At 38.9% G+C, this 22,193-nt stretch overlaps 1 protein-coding gene across 1 annotated transcript in view; it reads right to left on the bottom strand.

Annotated features, from left to right (window-relative positions):
- The window catches only part of LOC126236317 (juvenile hormone esterase-like), a 120,293-nt gene that overhangs the window by 3,467 nt on the left and 94,633 nt on the right, over positions 1-22,193 (bottom strand). The window contains exon 9 of the mRNA XM_049945531.1: positions 15,155-15,287. Coding sequence (XP_049801488.1) covers positions 15,155-15,287 — 133 coding nt within the window. The remainder of the gene's footprint in view (positions 1-15,154; positions 15,288-22,193) is intronic.

The raw sequence follows: 22,193 nt of genomic DNA, 5'->3' as shown, positions 1-22,193 counted from the left end.
AAAAAGTTATCCAGAACAACAGTGATGTAGCATACCACATACAAGTGTGATAGTTTAAGTCTGGCCAACATGATACATTTTTAACAATGTATGACTAGACAAATGTACTCACTTGAAAATGGCTACATAGATGGAACAGCACAGCAGTGTGACTGACATGTGTAAAGTAAATTTGTGGGGTATCTCAAGGAAATGTTGTATGGCAGATATTGTTTGCAATGTATTTAAATGATCTTGTGGATAATATCAGAAACTAGCAAAGAGCACATGTCCACAGATGGTGCTCATCTACATCTACCTTTTTTATCTACTGCCCACTTTTGAATCTCTGTTAGGAAAAAAAAAATTCTAATCACCCACCAGGTCCACGGTGATTTATAAAGTAGGGGAGTAACTTTATAAAATTTGTAAAGCAGAGTTGCAGCAAGTTAGAGCCTATAATAATGATTACTTACCATATACTTTTAGTCAAAACTTTATGAAAAGCTCATGAAAATATCCTTAATCCCCCAACTGCCCTCAGCAAACCATTGAATCTGGAACACCCACTTGTGGACAACAGGGCCAAATTGACTACCACTGACCTAAACAGTCCAGCCACATTAATGTGATCATCAACTATATTTGACATCAATGTGAAATAACCACTCACAGATGGCTGGTGGCAGAGCTAGCAGTGTAGGGCATGTAAATTTTGTCTGGGGACATGGAAAACAGTGCAGCCATTGTTCTAATGTGGAAACAGATCAATTTTTCTGATGCTCAAAATGGCATGGTCATTGGCTTTTGGGCCACCTGTGTAAGCATTTGTGAAATGGCTAATTATGTAAAACATTCATGTGCTGCCATGATTTAGGTGTAACATGTGTGGTAAATTGGCACTATCCAAATCTAGTGCAAAGACAACTGTGTTGGTGTGTGGGTTGCAGACAACAGGGGTGAATGGTTACTGTAGAGATGTGTACAGGCAAATAGACATGCAACTGTTGAGCAACTGACCATCCAGATGATAGAAGGGGCTTCCACTAGTGTGTCCTCAATGACCATTCAGTGAAAGTTGCTATGTATGGGCAACCACAGCAGGCACCTGGTTCATGCACTTAAGCTGACTTCTTTCATCAGCAGTGGAGACTGAAATTTGCATGCCAGTACCACAACTGGATGTCCATTGAGTGGTAGCAGGTAGCCTTTTCAGATGAATCTCATTTTATGTTCCACTGGACAGATGACAATTGGAGTATATGGCAGGAAATGTCTGAAAGTAGACACCCACATGTGTTACGTCTGGGGAATATTTTTACGGCATTTACTGAATGATCTTGTTGTTCTGGAAGGTACAGTGGATCAACACAGGTATGAATCTACCCTTGGGGACCACGTCCAACCCTAAATGCAGTTTGGATTTTCCTCACCACGATGGCATCTACCAGCAGAATAATGCAACATGTCATGCAGCTAGCACCATGCATGCATGTTTTGAAGAGCACCAGGATGACTTAACCATACTTCCCTGGCCACCAAACTCCCTGGATTTAAATCCAATTGAAAATCTGTGGGAACTCCACTATCAGGCTGTTTGTGCCATGGATTCTCAGCCAAGAAACCTAGAGCAGATGGCCAAGGCACTGGAGTTGGTATGGCTCCACATACCTGTCACTACCTCCCGGAACCTTAATGACACTGTTCCTGCATGTCCACACTGCAAAAGGTGGTTATGTAGGCTCTTGACAGGTAGTCACATTAATATGACTTGAACTTTTATATGGGAAAGTCGCAATGCAAGAAAAATTAAGTGAGAAGCAGAAAGACCTGAAAAAAATTGTTGCTTGGTGCATGGACTGGTCATTGACTTACTCAGTCATTTATTTATAAAGTTCCACAGACCCTATGAAGAAGGAGAGCCTGAGAATGAGTCACGGTATTTATTAACACAAGACAAAGGCATCATAGAACTTTAATCTGAATACTGCATTGAAAATAAACTAATAATATTCTATTAAGTGCTGTTCACACTTGTTGTTGTGGTCTTCAGTCCAGAGACTGGACTGATGCAGCTCTCCATGCTACTCTATCCTGTGCAAGCTTCTTCATCTCCAAGTACCTACTACAACCTACATCCTTCTGAATCTGCTTAGTATATTCATCTCTTGATCTCCGTCTAAGATTTTTACCCTCCATGCTGTCCTCCAGTACTAAATTGGTGATTCCTTGATGCCTCAGAACATGTCCCACCAACTGATCCCATCTTCTAGTCAAGTTGCGGCACAAATTCCTCTTCTCCCCAATTCTATTCAATACCTCCTCATTAGTTACGTGATCTACCCATCTAATCTTCAGCACTCTTCTGTAGCACGATATTTCGAAAGCTTCTATTCTCTTCTTGTCTAAACTATTTATCATCCATGTTTCACTTCCATACATGGCTACACTCCACACAAATACTTTCAGAAGTGATTTTCTGCCACTTAAATCTATGATCAATGTTAACAAATATCTCTTCTTCAGAAATGCTTTCCTTGCCATTGCCAGTCTACATTTTATATCCTCTTTACCTTGACCATTATCGGTTATTTTGCTCCCCAAATAGCAAAACTCATCTACTATTTTAAGTGCCTCATTTCCTAATCTAATTCCCTTAGTGTCACCTGATTTAATTCGACTACATTCCATTATCCTCATTTTGCTTTTGTTGATGTTCATCTTATATCATCCTTTCAAGACACTGTTCATTCAGTTTAACTGCTTCTTCAGGTCCTTTGCTGTCTGACAGAATTACAATGTCATCAGCAAACCTCAAATTTTTTATTACTTCTCCATGGATTTTAATTCCTACTTCAATTTTTCTTTCGTTTCCTTTACTGCTTGCTCAAAATATAGTTTGATTAACATCAGGGATAGGCTACAATCATGTCTCACTTCCTTCTCAACCATTGCTTCTCTTTCATGTCCCTCGACTCTCATAACTGCCATCTGGTTTCTGTACAAATTGTAAATAGCGTTTCGCTCCTGTATTTGCTCCCTGTCACCTTCAGAATTTGAAAGAGGGTATTCCAGCCAACATTGTCAAAAGCTTTCTCTAGTCCACAAATGCTACAAACTTCTAGAAACTTAGATTTGCTTTTCACACTTATGACATCTAAATTCAATCAAATAATATTTACTGTTTCTGCCAAAGCTATTTGCTGGTGGCTCAATTGCACTTGAATAACTAGTTTTGTTTGTTCTTGTTTAACAATATTCCCAATAGTTATCATCTTGTTCTTAGAGTTTCTAAAAAAAATTTTAAGTGTAATGTTGTAACCACAACAGGAAGTGTTGTGGGGTTGCTGCTAATGAAAACACGGTGAGACTGACAGGAGCAGCCCACGAACAAACAAGATGGATGAATGGGAATGGAAGGACAAGCACAACGACAGACAACCGAGCAAGACACCAAGATCAACAACAAAGTATTAAGCAATGGGGTCACAAGAGACAACCTCACAAAATCAAAACAATGCCTGCTCATAAAACGGGAAGTAAGCACATGCAATGTAAACACAATGTCTGTAAGCGAGACGTCAACTGAATTAATGAGAATACTAGACTGCCTCAATTAGTGAGATGCAGCCACCTAAATACACGACAAGGTGTGTCGCTATTGGCCACTGAGGTCACATGCTCCACAGTGGTGCCCTCATGTTAGACTCAGGGCCAGGAGCGTGCACAGCCACAGCTTATGACACGACTGCTGCAGCGACCTCCAGTGGTCAGAGAGTTCCATGCCGTCTGGCATGGATTTGAAACCCGTGGTGCTTGGTACCAGACATAATGCACGAGTTTTGTTTTTTAATGACAGAGCACAGGATTCAACAATATTGGTGGTAATGGAAATTCAAATTATGGCAATTACATGTTCTCTGAATTACATAGAGCTTTCTGTTCCTACCACATGATACTTTAATTGCAGGAGTTATCTACTCCTTATCCTTAGTTCTGTTCAATTGTTCCCTTATTTGCTTGGAATGAAAGCCAAACTCAAAAATTCTACATATGTAAATGTAATGCATCACACATAAATACGTAGAAAGACTTTGATTGCTTGTTTGGCTATTAATTACTGAAAACAGTGAAAATCACAAAATATGTGAGAGTTATCATCTAGTATGATATAAAATGGAATGACCACATAAAACTAGTCATAGGAACAGAAAATGCCAGGTTGAGATTCACTGAAATAATTGAAACATTGCCAGATATAATTAATAAAGGTGATGGGAAAGACCCAAAGTACATTAGTGCATTTCATCACTGGTTTCTTAAGTAAGAAAGTTATCAGATGCACATCAAACTCCAGTGGCAGATGCTACACTAGAGACACAAATAGGGTTACTGTTACAATTACAAGAGTATATGTTCTAAGAAGTGCCAAACAACATACTACTTCCTTCATCATACATCTGGCAAACTGACCACAATGAAAGATTCAGAAAAATTAGAGTTCATGCAAATGTTTGCCAATAGCTATTTTTCTTGTGCACTATCTGTGAATGGAAATGGAAAAGGGGAATAATATACACCTTTTTCAATCCCTTGGAACATTACAACTTGTTGCATATCTTTATTAGTGAATGGGGAAATGCAGAGAAAATTATATTAAGAGGAAGGCAATGATATAGTAAAAGACTACACATAACGACTGCCCAGTACTTTCTGTCAGTAGGGGAAATTCTTGGTTGTACTAACAGACATGTTGTTTCTACAGCTATCATAACTTTTGGAACTGTTAGTTCCTTCTTCAAGGAGGAAAGCAGAATAGGTCAAAGAAGATCAGAAAGAAGGAGTAGGTCATTCAGATCCTGTGTCTTGTGAGGATGGGGTCTATCTTGTACATAATCTGAATCCTGGTTCACATGCTGCCTTGCTGCCAGTGGTATGTTTTCTGTCTGCCATCAGTCATTGTCACAAGATAGTGTTTCAGTACACTGATGTAGAAGAAATTATTCTCATGTATTTAAGTTCACGCAGGTTTCTTTGCAACATTGGTATTAATTTCCTGTCAAGTGAAAATCTTACATCAGAAAATTTTGGAGCAAGATACTTTTTAAAGTATAATTATTCAGGTGTATGCCATCGTCTAGCAGTTCTGAATTACTTATTGATTCAAATAATTTAGATAAAAATTAGCAACTGAATTACTATAAAATGTGTAACCTGAAGAAAAGTGAGTAGTGAGTTCATTGAGACCTTGTCATGTAAAGTTTTAGCTGCATCAACTTTTATCTATCTACCTTCAGTGGATAGAACTGATGGCAAGAAAGAATAAGCTCCACACTTTCAAGATAATTTAACATATTTACACCAAAGCACAAACTAAAAACATGGTGAATTAGCACCAAAACATATTGAGAGTGAGCACCAGAAGAGCGGAACAAAGAAGTACATACATAAACGTACTACTGTTGTCTATGTCCACTGATTGATATCACTTGCCGCTATATCGGCCCCTCTTTTGGAAATTTGGCTCCCGATGTATATCAGGGTACTGGTGATGAACAGTTCTTGCAGCCTGTGTGATCATTGAAGCAATAGGTGGAGGGACTCTAGGCGGTATGGTGTGGTCTGTAGCCTGAGATCTGTGTTGTATCTGGAGGCCGTGGTTTGAAGCAGCCCACTCAAAATCCCCGCTGTCCTGTGCATTGAGGTGATTGGGTTTCAGCTGCTCTATGGAGACCATTTTATGCTTTCCATTCCAATCCATCATGAAGCCATTCAACAATCAGTGCAGCACTCGGAACAGATCTGTATGTTGTTGGTGGACAGGGGGATGTACAGTATCATCCCATAGCCAGACGTGCACTGATATGGCCAGATCTTTGTGTATGAAAACTGCTTTGTTGCCATGATGTTGTGGAGGATGCATGTTGATATGTGATATTCTCTGTTTTATCATCTTCCAAAATTGGACATGTGTTCCTCAGATGATAGGATTGAAGGTTTCTGGTCAGTAGATCAGCGGGTAGACATACTTGGTCTCAAAACACCAACTCTGCTGGTGAACACCCTAAATCTTCCTCCACCAATGATTGAAGGCTCAACAACGTCAGAGCCAAAACTTTGATTGACTTAGAGCCATGCACCATCAACACAGCCTTCAGAGAGTGGCGAAATCTTTCAACTAACTTGCTGCTTGCTAGTTGGTAACTAGTTGTTTGAATGTGACTACAACTGCATATCTGTAACAGCCTTTGAAATATATAAGTCTTGAATTGTCTTCCACAGTCAGACATATTCACTTGCAGTACACTACAGCAAGCAAACCAGCCTGTCAATAGTGCTGTAGCCACAGTGTCTCCTGAAATATTGGAAATAGGGAATGCTTCTGGCCAGTGGATAAACCAATCCTCCACAATGAACATGTAGGAATATCGAAGAGGTCCCACAAAATCAATATACAGGTGCGTAAAACAGGGTGTATGTTCAGTGAATGTTCCCCTAGGCACATTCAAAGTGTCTGCCAACCTTACTCTTCTGACACTGTAAACAACATTGAGTCCAGTAGTGGGAATCCTTTCTAATTCTGGACCATATGAGGAATTTTTCCAGCAGTGTAGTTGAAGCCCTGACCTCCAGGTGTGCTAAATTATGAAAGGGGTATAAAAGTTCTTATCTGTGACATGGTGGAATGCAAGGATGTAATATATCCTGTGATGTATCACACCATAAGGTAACTCACAGCTCTTTCACCTTCACTTCATAAAACACCAAACCATGAGACTTATTAGCCAACAACTGAGCTAACTCAGTGTTCCTTCTGATCACCCACTATTTTCTCCCAGCAGACTGCCTTGACACTGGCGGAGCTGTGATAAATAATCACCCACAACATTATTCATGTTGCTTATGAGTCTAACGTCTGTGAAGTATTGTTAACAACATTGCAACATTGATGGAGTGATGCTAGATCTGCAGTCTTGGAAAAGAATGCTGTAAGTGGTGCATGATCTGTACAAATTGTAAAGTGCTTGTCTTCCAGGTAGACTTTGAAGAATTTAACCACTGCCTGAATGGCTAGTAATTCAAAGTCTTTTCACTGTGCTTCTGTCAAAAGCAGGGAAAAAAACAACAAGGGTTGCTAATTGCCATTGATGTAATATTGCACTGACTGCCTCCTGACTGGCATTGATTAGCACCATGACTAGGATGGTGTAATAGTACGGCCTTCACTGTAGCATCCTTAAAATTCCTTAAAGACCTCCAGTAGATTCTCATTTCACAGTACCTTCTTGTTGCTTGAGCTGAACTTTCCCTTCAGAAATGCAGTCAAAGGAGCCTGTTTCGCAGCTGCCAGTGGAAGATGGTGTCAGTAGAAATTAATAATTCCCAAGAATCTTTATAGTTCCTTGAAAGTCCTGGGAACCAGGAAGTCACACATGAGTAGTACTCTTTCAGGGTTTGGAGATAGACCACCTGTGGAAACGACAAACCCAAGTATCTCTACACTTTCGTTATTAAAAATGTACTTTGTTGATTACCGCTCTGAAGTTTTTAAGCCTCTGGAAAAGGGATTTTTGGTGCTCCTTATGTTATTTCATATTGTCATACAAGACAAGAACGTCATCCATCTAACAAAACACGAATGGAAGTCCTCTAAGAACCTGTTGAATAAACCTTCACCATGATTGTGTGGCATTTATAAGACCAAAGGGCATAAAGTTGAAATGGAACAAACCAAATGGAGTAGTGACAGCAGTCTTCTTCATGTCACCCTTTGTGACCAGAATCTGTGCATATGCCTTGTGGCAGTCGATAATGCTGAAAACTCTCACTCCTGCTATGCCACTGTTGCAGTCTGCCACCTGAGGTAACAGATATTTATCAGGAACAGTACAGGAATTTAGAACTCTGTAATCCCCACACATGCACCAATTTTCACCCTTCATTATTTTTTTTAAACTAGGTGGATAGGTGATGTCACTGAGAATAGATGCCTTCAGTAATCTGTCCACTTATATCATCCTTAGTTGCAGTGAACCTCTTTGGTGTAAGCCTGCATGGGCAGGCCATTACAGGACGGCCAGGTGAAGTCCAAACATAGTGCTGAGTGTCATGCTTGCAAGCAGTTTCCAGTTTCCTGATTTTTGCTGGAAATTCTTGCAGTACTGAGTCACATCTGCTGGAAACTTGTGCCAATCAAGCCAATTCCAGGAGTCAGTTAGAAGACAAGTCTGGAGCCAGTCAGAAGAATTGCAAAAAATTGGCTCCAAAAATTGGTTCTGTCACTTTTGCCATGAGGAGTGGTCATGTGAATGTGTGCTGTAGCCCAAGATCGAGTGTCAAAACTTTTCTTCCTATGATCTCAGTTCTGGAATTATTTGCCATATTAGAGTTACCTGAACCATGGAAACATTGCCTGTGAAACTTACAGCTGGTAACACACTGCAATCAGAACCCATGTCTAGCAAAAGCATTGTTCCAGATGTGTTGCCCCTCACAAGTAATCAGCAAGGCTGCTTCTCAGTTGTGTATGCAACGCCAGACTGTTTTTTTAGTTACCTCCTATCCGCCAGCTGCAGCTCCTCGAAACTACAGTTTTTGAATCCCTCCATAAATGTTATGCACTATCTTCTTCTAGGTCTCTGAACTGAATAACAGTCAGTGCCTTCCAGTGGTATAAAAACTGTCCTGTGCATCCCAATTCCTGTCAGTGGTACACAACCTGTTCATTGATGCTCGTCAAATTGTGAGCCCACAGAAACCTTCTTGGGTGACATACTCAGGTATGTTATGCATTGCCTACATATGGTAGTGAGTGACACTTGGAACCATGGTATGGTAGATGCAGGAGAAAAAGTAGTAGTAGGGCTTTTTTTTTTTTGACCATCTACACCCTTTTGGGTTATCAAACTAGTTTGGGAAATTACATGGACTGATGCACTGGCATGCATTTCTGCTGAAACGCCAATGCGACGAACACCATGAAGTTTGAACTGATAGATTTTTTTTAAATCTCTGTTTCTGTTTGTTTCCAGAGTGGCTATTTGGTCACATTTTAGTACCACCAGGCTTGTAATTCTCTCGAACACTCCATCAGTTGTTCTACATTACTTATGGGCAGGGATGACACTCAACCTGAGTCAGGACTGCCTTGACTGCCTTTACTGGCAATGGTCAGTTTGGGGCCTTCAGCCATGCCAGTCTGTTTGGCAATGTTACAACCCTTATGCTCTGTATAGTCAACCATCATTTCAGCTTTGTTGGCTAAGACTGTCAAGGTAATTTGGTGTGTGCTACTAAGACAGTGATGATCGTTGGTGGTAGCTCCTTAAGCCATAACAACTGAAAGGAAGCCTCAGGTTAGCTATAGTGGCCGGCACGAAAGTAAAGTCCTCAAGGTCATAGCTGCTGCCTGCCGCCATCAGGGGCTGCAGGCTGTGATTCACCCGCCTCTCAGCTTTGTTGCCATGTAGGTACTGTTAACGGTGCGGGAGGTCAGAACAGCTGAAAGCTCAGTGTTACTGTGCTATATCAAGTGTTCACGTCTGATCTCAGTGTCTTACTGTCTTTAGAAAGCTTCTTTGATGTGTGTTCGGTGGTGAACAACAATGCAGGAGCAACGGTTTACTTGTAGTACTCCTCTGGTCAGTGTGCGTAAAGGGTGGAAAGACATTCATAAACAATTGAAAATTATCATATTGAATCTACTCAAGTTTCTTACTGATCTGGCTGACAATGAAGAAGTGAGGAATAACTTAAATTGTGTGCAAATTCATAAAATTACTGCTAAAGCATGTGGTCGCTCCAAGTTAACTGTAGGTTGTATTAGCAAATCTGTGTCATTGGCAGAATCTCCAGACATGAATGAGTGTTTTGATTCTCCTAGAAATGGATACAAACATGAACGGAAAACAACCAACTTTGACGATTTTAACAAAGAGCTCGTGCATAGAACTGTACTTGGATATTACAACAGAGGAGAGTAATACAGGCTGACCTCTGTGAAAAATTAATTACTCAGGCTCAGAGATCTCCTTTCTTCATCTTCTCTGCTTCCTTGGTTTCTGATTCAAGAAGTATAATGATGGACAGAAATTCTTAATGGAATGCAGAGACATTGCAGCACCAAGAGCAAAGTTTTTGCATACAGTGCACTTCTTGCATGCTGAAGACACCAGGCCTGTAGTGTACTTGGATGAAACTTGGGTTTCACAGAACTGCACCAATAAGTATACAGGGTGTAACAAAAAGATACAGCCAAACTTTCAGGAAACATTCCTCACACACAAAGAAAGAAAATATGTTATCTGGACATGTGTCCGGAAACGCTTACTTTCCATGTTAGATCTCATTTTATTACTTCTCTTCAAATCACATTAATCATGGAATGGAAACACACAGCAACAGAACATACCAGCGTGACTTCAAACACTTTGTTACAAGAAATGTTCAAAATGTCCTCCGTTAGCGAGGATACATGCATCCACCCTCCATCGCATGGAATCCCTGGTGCGCTGATGCAGCCCTGGAGAATGGCGTATTGTATCACAGCCATCCACAATACGAGCATGAAGAGTCTCTACATTTGGTACCGGGGTTGCGTAGACAAGAGCTTTCAAATGTCCCCATAAATGAAAGTCAAGATGGTTGATGTCAGGTGGGCATGGAGGCCATGGAATTGGTCCACCTCCACCAATCCATCAGTCACCGAATCTGTTGTTGAGAAGCGTATGAACACTTCGACTGAAATGTGCAGGAGCGCCATCGTGCATGAACCACACGTTGTGTCATACTTGTAGAGGGACATGTTCTAGCAGCACAGGTAGAGTATCTCATATGAAATCATGATAACGTGCTCCATTGAGTGTAGGTGGAATAACACGGGGCCCAATCAAGACATCACCAACAATATCTGCCCAAACGTTCACAGAAAATCTGTGTTGATGACGTGATTGCACAATTGTGTGCGGATTCTTGTCAGCCCACACATGTTGATTGTGAAAATTTACAATTTGATCACGTTGGAATGAAGCCTCATCCATAAAGAGAACATTTGCACTGAAATGAGGATTGACACATTGTTGGACGAAACATTTGCAGAATGTGGATGCCAATTAGCTGATGATAGTGCCTGCACACGCTGTACATGGTATGGAAACAACTGGTTTTCCCGTAGCACTCTCCATACAGTGACGTGGTCAGTGTTACCTTGTACAGCAGCAACTTCTGATGCTGACATTAGGGTTATTGTCAACTGCACGAAGAATTGCCTCGTCCATTGCAGGTGTCCTCATTGTTCTAGGTCTTCCCCAGTCGCGAGTCATAGGCTGGAATGTTCCGTGCTCCCTAAGACACCGATCAATTGCTTCGAACGTCTTCCTGTCAGGACACCTTCATTCTGGGAATATCTCTCAATACAAACGTACCGCCCCACGGCTATTACCCCATGCTAATCCATACATCAAATGGGCATCTGCCAACTCCGCATTTGTAAACATTGCACTGACTGCAAAACCACGTTCGTGATGAACACTAACCTGTTGATGCTACGTACTGATGTGCTTGATGCTAGTACTGTAGAGCAATGAGTTGCATGGTAACACAAGCACCGAAGTCAACGTTACCTTCCTTCAATTGGGCCAACTGGCGGTGAATCGAGGAAGTACAGTACATACTGACGAAACTAAAATGAGTTCTAACATGGAAATTAAGAGTTTCCAGACACATGTCCACAAAACATCTTTTCTTTATTTGTGTGTAAGGAATGTTTCCTGAAAGTTTGGCCGTACCTTTTTGTAACAGCCTGTATATGGCACAACTCCAAAGGAAACGGCCGTTTGAAAGTGCCTACTGGTAGAGGTGGCTGATTAACCATTGCCCACCCTGGTTCATTAACCACAGGCTTCATACCAGAGGCCAAACTTGTTTTTCATGGTGGAAAAAGTTCTTGCCAATCCTATTACCATTCAGAAATGAATCAAGAAGTTTTTAAGAATCAGTTTATTCGACTGTTGTCTGTGCTGGAAGAAGGGTCAATTATTGTGATGCATAACACCAGCTACCACTCCATTCAGACAGAAAAGCTGCCACATTAAAATTGGCACAAGGCAGATATTATGGAATGGTTAAATAGAAAGAATGTTTCATTTTCAGTCAATGAAACAAAGGCTGAACTCCAGTCTAAAGAAGAAATCTTAGGTGCCAAAAAGACTTGCAAATTAGATCAACTGGGAAATGAAATGTGACACCAAGTGGTACATCTACCACTGTGTCTCTGCCAGTATAATCCCATTGAATTGATATGGCCCCAAGAAAAGTGAGAAGTAGTGAAAAGGAATACTACTTTCGAACTTGCTGATGTCGAGAAGCTAACACACAAAGCTCTTGACAATGTTGCTAAGTAGGACTGGGAGAGGTGTGTGAAACATGCAGAAGCATTGCAAGAAACTGATTTCTTGAACCAGGGTTTAAGAGACACCATAATGGAATCTGTGATGATACACCCAGATAAAATAAGCGAAAGTGGATCTGAAGACATGGAGCCAGAAGATCCTTAAGTTTAGGTAGGTGCCATCTATGTAAAAAGATGACTTGATTTAAATGTTTGTCTATTCATTTCAGTTATAGAGGATGTACTGTGAATGTCTGATAAATTTATCAGAAGTGGTGACGATTAGTTTACTCGAAAGTAACTGTCAATTAAAATAAGATTGTCAGTTCTGCATTAATTAACAACATTTTTCCTAAAAACCTGTATTGAATGTCTTTACATTTGGATATAATCTTACTGCATTCAGTTTGGTTGTACATTTGAAATTTAACTTCTTTTTTCAGAGAAGGATTTACTGGCTGTTTCATAGTAAGGTTAATGCAGTTAATAAAATGACAAAACACTGTGGTGCATCTGTATCGACTATATATATATAAATAGTGCAGTAACATCAGAACAGTCCCAGCACCTATTCTGAATCTCCAAGAAGACCATAGAAATCTATGATATTTGACGATTTAAAAAAAAAAAAAAAAAAAAAAAAAAAAAAAAAAAGATAGAATGGAGAATTGTATTAATTTAGTATGACAGGACAGTATCCAATGGCTAGAGAAATACAGGGTAATCTCTGTGATAAAACTGATTATTCTGGCCAGTTACTTCAATGTGCTGTCTTCTCTGCCCACTTGGTTTTTAATTCAGAAACTGTAATGATGGATGAAATTTGTAACACAAGACGGGGACATTGCAGTAATACGAATGAGGTTTTTGTGTACCAAGCACATATTGTGTGCTGAGAATAATAGGCTTACAGCAAATTTAGATAAATTTAGGTTTCACAAAACCTTTCGAACAAATATTTTGCTTGACTTCAGTGAAAGTATTGGCTTCAAAATAACTACAATTATTTTTGTGTAGCATGTACTGGTGTTTGGAGTGATGGATGCAATGACAAAGGATATGTATTAGCAGCCAGTAAAATATTTTCAGGAAGTAGGGAATATTGTTGGTCATATTAAAGCAAGCCGTCCAAACAAAAGTCTTGGCGATGTCCTACAACGACTCGCACACTGCTGCGCACGGAATATCATGGAAGTAATTTGCCTCTGTACATGATATGATAAAATAATTATGTCTGAAATGTTACCAAAAACAATTTTGTAGTTTTCTTAACAACTTTCTCACAGTAAGTTTCTTTGCAGTCCTGCAGAACGAAAATTCATCAGCAACTACATTTTTCACTAAACAGTCGGTACAACCTCACACCACTTACAACATTTTATTTTTTATCTCAGAATACTTTTACGTTTCCAAAATAAAAGGCACAGTATATGCGTCTGTAAACTTTGAGGATGTTCATATATTTTTTTTTCAGTCAAATTATATTAGTGATTCTGTTACTACCACAGGTTGAAGTACAAAATTATTTTCCTTCAAAATTTCTTCTAACATTGGTTTTCATTTTTTTCCTAGCACCTAGTGAGAATTTTCTTTTGGAAAGTACTCCATCATATTCTATACTAAAAATAGAGTTGCCCAATTTTTTAAAAATTTTTATGAACATTTGAAATTAGCACTATAAAAAAACTGGTTATGCTGTAAGACTGCGAGATGACCTTGATGCCCTATTTTTGTGCCAGCCACTATAGTGAATTTTAGTTGTTCCAATATTTATTTCAGTTACATGTCACCAGTCAGTGTCTACTGTAACAGTTTATGTAATCTGATCTCCGAGGTTAAAAAGCACTCTTTGATTAACCCCAATTTTAGAATCTCATGTCTCTGTGAACTTAACAAGTCCTCTGCTTGCATAATTTGCGACTCATCCAAATATGCCACCACACAATGAAACCTGTCAAGTCAAGCTAGGATTCCATGTTCAAAAATATGCTCTCTACCTGCCTGAACCATAGGTGCAGTGATTTTGTCCAGAAGGTGGGGAGTTTATCATTTCCAAAGTTCCTACTGTGAACTGTAGAGGCTCTAGGTTCATTTGAAGAGCTTGCCTCTGTTGTGTTGTCCTGTGCAGCTGCATTTTGAGGCAGGTGCTGTGGCTCCAACTTGATTGTAGTACCATCAGTATTGTTAATCATCAATCTAGTTCTTCAGCAGGGTCACCACTTTAGCTATCTGCCTTAAGTGGATAAAACTTATGGCAAGATAGAATAAGCTCCACACTTGCAAGACAACTTAATACATTTACACTGAAGCTCAAATTACAAACATGGCAAGTTAGTGCCAGAACATATTGAGAGCAAGCACCAAAACAATAGAACAATGAAGTACATGCATAAAGTTAAAACACATTGAAACATATCACTATTGTCATTGTCCACTGATTGACATCACCTGCCACTACAAACTAAAATATTTATCATACACGGTATTGGAAGTTGAGACAGAGAATATTGTCATCTCTTCCCAGAAAGTTCTTGAACATTCTTGACTCAAAAATCATTGAATGATGTTGCAGCCATTAGACAGAAAACAGCTACCAGTAATTAACACACACTCCGAAAGCTGCACCTTGCCATTTTTTCCTAAATCCCTTTGACTCATAACTTGAAGTTGGAAACAGCTTTAATCATGTCAGTTCTATAGCAAATAAATAAATAAATATACTAAAACAACTTAACAGACATTTATAAAACTATAGCACTGAGAATAATGCTGAATATTTGCTGTTACCCAGTCTTAGCAAAATTTGTCCACAGTTTTGTCATCCTCGCTATAGCTGTTTCTTCTGCAGAATGGGGTTTGACTTCTGTTGGCATGGCATTGTTTTTGAAGAGGTAGGCAGTTTCATCCGAGTGACATGCACCTGTAACAAAGAATAAGAAGAATGCCTATTACAACAGTAGAAAGTGCAGGAAGGAAATAGTGATCATAAATGAAGAAATGCAGTCATTCTCCTGTAGCTGAATGATGTGTGGTCCATAAACATATTTACAACAAAGAAAATTGCATGAGCTTTCAAGTGAACAACATTCTTTAACCAGGTTATGTGCGATTCCTCTCTCTTCACAAATGTACACATTTTTGTCTGTAATGCATGACTTATTTTTTAGTGACTCCATACGCTAAACTCATGGTGGGGGGGGGGGGGGGGGGAGGTGTTATGACATCAGGGGAAGACAGTATGTGTAGGTGGCATAGGAATGAGGAGGCCAGAGAGAGGAGAAATGTGTCATTCAACAACAGCAGTAAAATGAAAATTAAATACTCATAAAAGAGGGCTTGGATATTGGTGTACAACCAATTCAGTACAGAGGAGGAACTTGTTGGTGGTAAATGATAGCAAAGAATGGGCTACATGATGGAAAGGGGGCAACCAAGAATAAGCACACATGAAGTTTTAGGCCAATGGGACTGTGAGAGTTTTATTTACTTCTGATCATGTTCTGAAATGGGGGGGGGGGGGGGGGTGTTCTACCCCATATTCTACCTTCATCCTCCATAGTAGTATTCTGCCACCCACACAACCTACAAAATATACTGATCCATCTCTATGCTAACACTGCTTAAAATCCTGTACCTGAGGGTATTCCCCTATTTAGGACACAGCTACAAGACTTGTTCCATACATCCACCCAGTGTCTCTCAGATACTCAACATCCTCTGTTTTGTGAATATTTAGTCTTCATTTTGTCATTGTCACTGTGATCCACTTGCCTGTCTCTACCCTATTTCTAATACCTTCTCCTTGTCCTGCACATCTTAACTCCTACCACTCACCATACTTCTTTCCTGCTCCCCCCCTCCCCCCAACCCCAGCCACTTTCCTCCAATTGACCTGTTTGGGAATCATTTCTAAACAGCCAGTGTCACAGTGCCACTATGGCCAACTCTCTCTCTCTCTCTCTCTCTCTCTCTCTCTCTCTCTCTCTCTGTGTGTGTGTGTGTGTGTGTGTGTGTGTGTGTTTACAAGAAATGCAGCAGAACTGAAACTACAATTATAGGCATTTGACTATTAATACAATCCTTCTAACAATATAACTATTTGTGTTTACATAGGGCTTATCAATGTTCAGAAAAAAATCATTTTGTTGATAAGCAGGATACATGTGCTATAAAATTAGTACAATGTAAATCCTCAGCCATCAAGCCTAACCAAGAAAGGAAAAGGAAAGTTTCAAAGAATTTTAAATGTTGCTGAATCACACTATTCAGAGAGAATCTACATGGTTAAAAATGAGAAGAAGTTTATCAAAGACACTCAGCAGATGAAACTTAATTATTTCATAAAGATATTCTTAAAATATTATGAACCCAGTTTTCCTTACAGTGGGTCAGAGACATTTACTATAGAAGACGAGAAAAAGTGTGGCTAATATCTGGGATCAAATGTTTTGAGCTAGGAATAGAAAGCCATGTTTAATGCAAAGGATGAGTACTAATGAACACCTAAAACTGCACTACAAGCAGCAGGTCTTATTTCAAAATTCCTCAGCATGTCATCAAAATGGAAAAAAAAATCATTGACTGGTCATAAAAAATATTTGGATGCAAGAATGTAAATTTTACGTGACTCTAAATTAGATATATGCTGACTTAGCAGTATAGAGACAGATCATAGTGGTGTGTATAAAATTACAAAAGTGCTTTGTTTGAAGTAGCAGATAAAAACAGGAGCTGAGTTGTATAGGAGTAGGAGCTGTGGCTTTTCTGAAAGTAGCTGTTTTTCTCTTAATATGCACTTACAAGTAATATAGAAGTAATTACCATACTTATCAGTTCAAGTAGTTTAGTGGTAGTCATAATTTGTTGTATGTATATGTTGCAGAAATAGTCAGCTGTGACTGCTCCTGCCTATTAATGTGTAGCTTGACTCCTCCCATATCACTGAAGGCCTTCCTCCATGATAAGATTTACAGAACATGATGTATGAATGAATGGATTATCAAGAACTGCCCAGATATTTGTGAAGCTTTTTTCAGATAGTACTTCATTATAGATATCTACATCATCTGCACAGTGATGGATTAATGAACTTTTGTGGGTAGGGACACTTTCCTAGAAGAGAAGGGTGTCACATGGGTCCTCCCCTTGAAAGTTAAGGGAAAAACCTTCAAAAACTACTGTTTTAAGCTGTTTTGATACTTAAATATGTCGAACAATTGCAAAAATATTTTTAACTGTCAACACATAGCAATAAAAAGCTCATAAGCCTTTTGTTAATACAGAATTGATAAGCAAATTAAAAGCAAATAAACTGAAATTAGAGCAAAATACTTTGAAAACTGTAGCTCTTAATTTGTTGAGTAACAGTTTTGCCAAATATATAGTGAGATCTTGAATAGATACTCAAATACTTTTTTTCTAATTTTTATTTTCAGTATAATTCACAATGATACTTGTTTTTAAACAAACATAGTGGGAATAAAGATGCAATATCAATGTCAATTACGTTATCAAAACAATGTGTTTGACACTAATATCTCGAAAGAAGTACAATGTAAACAGTAAATATTACATTGTTAACAGTAGCTCAAAGCTTACTTGCAGGTGCATAAAGCCATAGTTTTGAATATATTTTACACTGAGTCATTAAAATCTGGCAAACAAGATATTTTTACAAAAACAATCATTTTTATATTTTTCATTTTGGTTCTCTAGACATAGAGTGGATATTTGGTATGCTTTATGCATATTATCATCTGATGAGCACATTTTTTAATTTTATACAAAATTGTAATTTAAGTGTGTGAATGCTAATTACTCAATCAATCTCTTTATGTCACAGAAGAACAACTGTCATTATATTAAATATTACCTGTGCTTAAGGAAACATATCTTTTCTGCTCTTTCTGCCATTGTTGTTGTTGTTGTTGTTGTCGTTGTTGTTGTTGTTGTTGTTGTGGTCTTGAGTCCTGAGACTGGTTTGATGCAGCTCTCCATGCTACTCTATCCTGTGCAAGCTTCTTCATCTCCCAGTACCTACTGCAGCCTACATCCCTCAATCTGCTTAGTGTATTCATCTCTTGGTCTCCCTCTACAATTTTTACCCTCCACGCTGCCCTCCAATACTAAATTGGTGATCCCCTGATGCCTCAGAACATGTCCTACCAACCGATCCCTTCTTCTAGTCAAGTTGTGCCACAAACTCCTCTTCTCCCCAATCCTATTCAGTACCTCCTCATTAGTTACGTGATCTACCCATCTAATCTTCAGCATTCTTCTGTAGCACCACATTTCGAAAGCTTCTATTCTCTTCTTGTCCAAACTAGTTATCGTCAATGTTTCACTTCCATACATGGCTACACTCCATACAAATACTTTCAGAAACGACTTCCTGACACATAAATCTATACTCGATGTTAACAAATTTCTCTTCTTCAGAAACACTTTCCTTGCCATTGCCAGTCTACATTTTATATCCTCTCTACTTTGACCATCATCAGTTATTTTGCTCCCCAAATAGCAAAACTGCTTTAATACTTTAAGTGTCTCATTTCCTAATCTAATTCCCTCAGCATCACCCGATTTAATTTGACTACATTCCATTATCCTCGTTTTGCTTTTGTTGATGTTCATCTTATATCCTCCTTTCAAGACACTGTCCATTCCGTTCAACTGCTCTTCCAAGTCCTTTGCTGTCTCTGACAGAATTACAATGTCATCGGCGAACCTCAAAGTTTTTATTTGTTCTCCATGGATTTTAATACCTACTCCAAATTTTTCTTTTGTTTCCTTTACTGCTTGCTCAATATACAGATTGAATAACATCGGGGAGAGGTTACAACCCTGTCTCACTCCCTTCCCAACCACCGCTTCCCTTTCATGCCCCTCGACTCTCATAACTGCCATCTTGTTTCTGTACAAATTGTAAATAGCCTTTTGCTCCCTGTATTTTACCCCTGCCGCCTTCAGAATTTGAAAGAGAGTATTCCAGTCAACATTGTCAAAAGTTTTCTCCAAGTCTACAAATACTAGAAACGTAGTGTTGCCTTTCCTTAATCTTTTTCTAAGATAAGTCATAGGGTCACTATTGCATCACGTGTTCCCATACTTCTACGGAATCCAAACTGATCTTCCCCAAGGTCAGCTTCTACCAGTTTAGGCATATCTACAACTTTTTATTTGTTAATAATGACGTGTCTATGGACATACAACAAAGCAAGCTCTGTTAAGCAGTTTTGTCCACATTGGTTTTCCAACCAATTCTTAATGAGTCTGAGTGTTGAGGAAGATCTTTCTGCTGTTGCAGTTCACACAGTAAGAGAAGAACATTTCAACATCAAAGATCTAATTGTAGAAAAATTTCTGGAATGCAAAACTGACAACACACAACTGCATAGCCTGGCAGAAGTTTTTTGTTGTGTATTCCACAGTACTGCACCGTGTGAAGGCTTGGGCACTCCAGAAATGCACTTCCCGGTGGCGTCATGTGAAGGTGCCCAAAGATTTTGGATACGCTCTTCAGTTCTGGTCAAGGAGTCTAACAATAGTAACAATGCCAACAATAGGTGCAAAACAGATAGTACCCTGTAGGAAAGGCAAAGCTAATGCTGCTGTGGCAGATTGGGAAGCCTTGCTAATATTTGGCACCCACAATTTGAACAAGAGGGAGAGCGTAAGTCACCTATACAGGTAGTACATTCTCTTGAGTGAACAAAGTAAGATGGCTTGCAGAATACTGAATTAAATGACTCAATCTACTGACCAAGACTCTAAATTCGTGTGCATAACTTTGGTGCTGATTACAAAAATTACCATTTGATTTTAATTTAGCTTCAACAACTCTTGGGGAAGGGGGCTTTCCTAGATCATGCCCTTTGAACTCTAGAATAGCTAACACTTGAAACATTTTTTAATTTTTTAACAAGGCAGTTGGGTGTAAGTACCACATGCTTTTATGTAATGAAGATTTTCCTTCTTAGGGATGGCTTACCATGGAAGATAATTCTATATTGGATAGAAGTAATCAAATTATATTAACTTACCGATTTGTTTATCTCGAAAACTTTGAATGATTATGTGTGAAAGTGGCTGAACTCAGTTGTTTAACAAGATGTAAAACATGCATTTTTTCAATTTAAATTTTCATCTACACCCAAAAAGTTGGAATATTTTGCTTTACTTACTGATTCTCACCTATTCTTTTTGTTAAGTATAAGTGATTTGTTAGCTCCACCGATAACTCCATACATTTCAGTTTCTCTAACAAAATTCTATAATTTACTTAGAGAAATTTGCTGCATGTGTCACAGAAAATACTAGGTGCTTGTATTAGTTAATCAATTCTTGTAAAATTTAGTAAATGGATAAGTGACAGTATTCAGATTCTGATTACCATACATATTATTATTATAATGACAGAAGACTGTTCTAGAGCACTTACTTTCTTTAAAATTTTAGAAAATTAGGTCAGTAATTAAAGGTTTCTTAACTATATACTTCAGCTGTTTTGTACATAAGAGGGTGGTTTGAAAAGTTCTCAGAACGGAATAGAAAAATTGTAATTAAAACAACAGCTGTTTCCTCAAACGGGGGGGGCTATCAAGTACGGGGTCCCACAGGGTTCGGTCTTAGGTCCTTTACTGTTCTTGATATACATTAATGACTTACCATTCCACATTGATGAAGATGCAAAGTTAGTTCTTTTTGCTGATGATACAAGTATAGTAAAATCATCCAAAAACCAAGAACTAAGTGATTTAATTGTAAATGATGTTTTTCACAAAATTATTAAGTGGTTCTCAGCAAACGGACTCTCTTTAAATTTTGATAAAACACAGTATATACAGTTCCGTACAGTAAATGGCACAACTCCATCAATAAATATAGACTTTGAACAGAAGTCTGTAGCTAAGGTAGAATTTTCAAAATTTTTAGGTGTGTCCATTGATGAGAGGTTAAACTGGAAGCAACACATTGATGGTCTGCTGAAACGTCTGAGTTCAGCTACGTATGCTATTAGGGTTATTGCAAATTTTGGTGATAAGAATCTCAGATTAGCTTACTATGCCTACTTTCATTCACTGCTTTCGTATGGCATCATATTCTGGGGTAATTCATCATTGAGTACAAAAGTATTCATTGCTCAAAAACGTGTAATCAGAATAATTGCTGGAGCCCACCCACGGTCACCCAGCAGACATCTATTTAAGGATCTAGGTATCCTCACAGTAACCTCACATATATAAAAATAGAGGGAAACATTCCACGTGGGAAAAATATATCTAAAAACAAAGATGATGTGACTTACCGAACGAAAGCGCTGGCAGGTCAATAGATACACAAACAAACACAAACACACACAAACACACACACAAAATTCAAGCTTTCGCAACAAACTGTTGCCTCATCGGGAAAGAGGTGAAGGAGAGGGAAAGACGAAAGGATGTGGGTTTTAAGGGAGAGGGTAAGGAGTCATTCCAATCCCAGGAGCGGAAAGACTTACCTTAGGGGGAAAAAAGGACAGGTATACACTCGCGCACACACACACATATCCATCCACACATATACAGACACAAGCAGACATATTTAAATATGTCTGCTTGTGTCTGTATATGTGTGGATCCTTTTTTCCCCCTAAGGTAAGTCTTTCCGCTCCCAGGATTGGAATGACTCCTTACCCTCTCCCTTAAAACCCACATCCTTTCGTCTTTCTCTCTCCTTCCCCTCTTTTCTGATGAGGCAACAGTTTGTTGCGAAAGCTTGAATTTTGTGTGTGTGTTTGTGTATCTATCGACCTGCCAGCGCTTTCGTTCGGTAAGTCACATCA

The sequence above is a fragment of the Schistocerca nitens genome, chromosome 2 (assembly GCF_023898315.1).
Source record: "Schistocerca nitens isolate TAMUIC-IGC-003100 chromosome 2, iqSchNite1.1, whole genome shotgun sequence".
NCBI classification, from domain to species: Eukaryota; Metazoa; Arthropoda; class Insecta; order Orthoptera; family Acrididae; genus Schistocerca; species Schistocerca nitens.
Note: the sequence above shows the minus strand (reverse complement) of the source record. Positions and strands in the feature narration are given on the sequence as shown.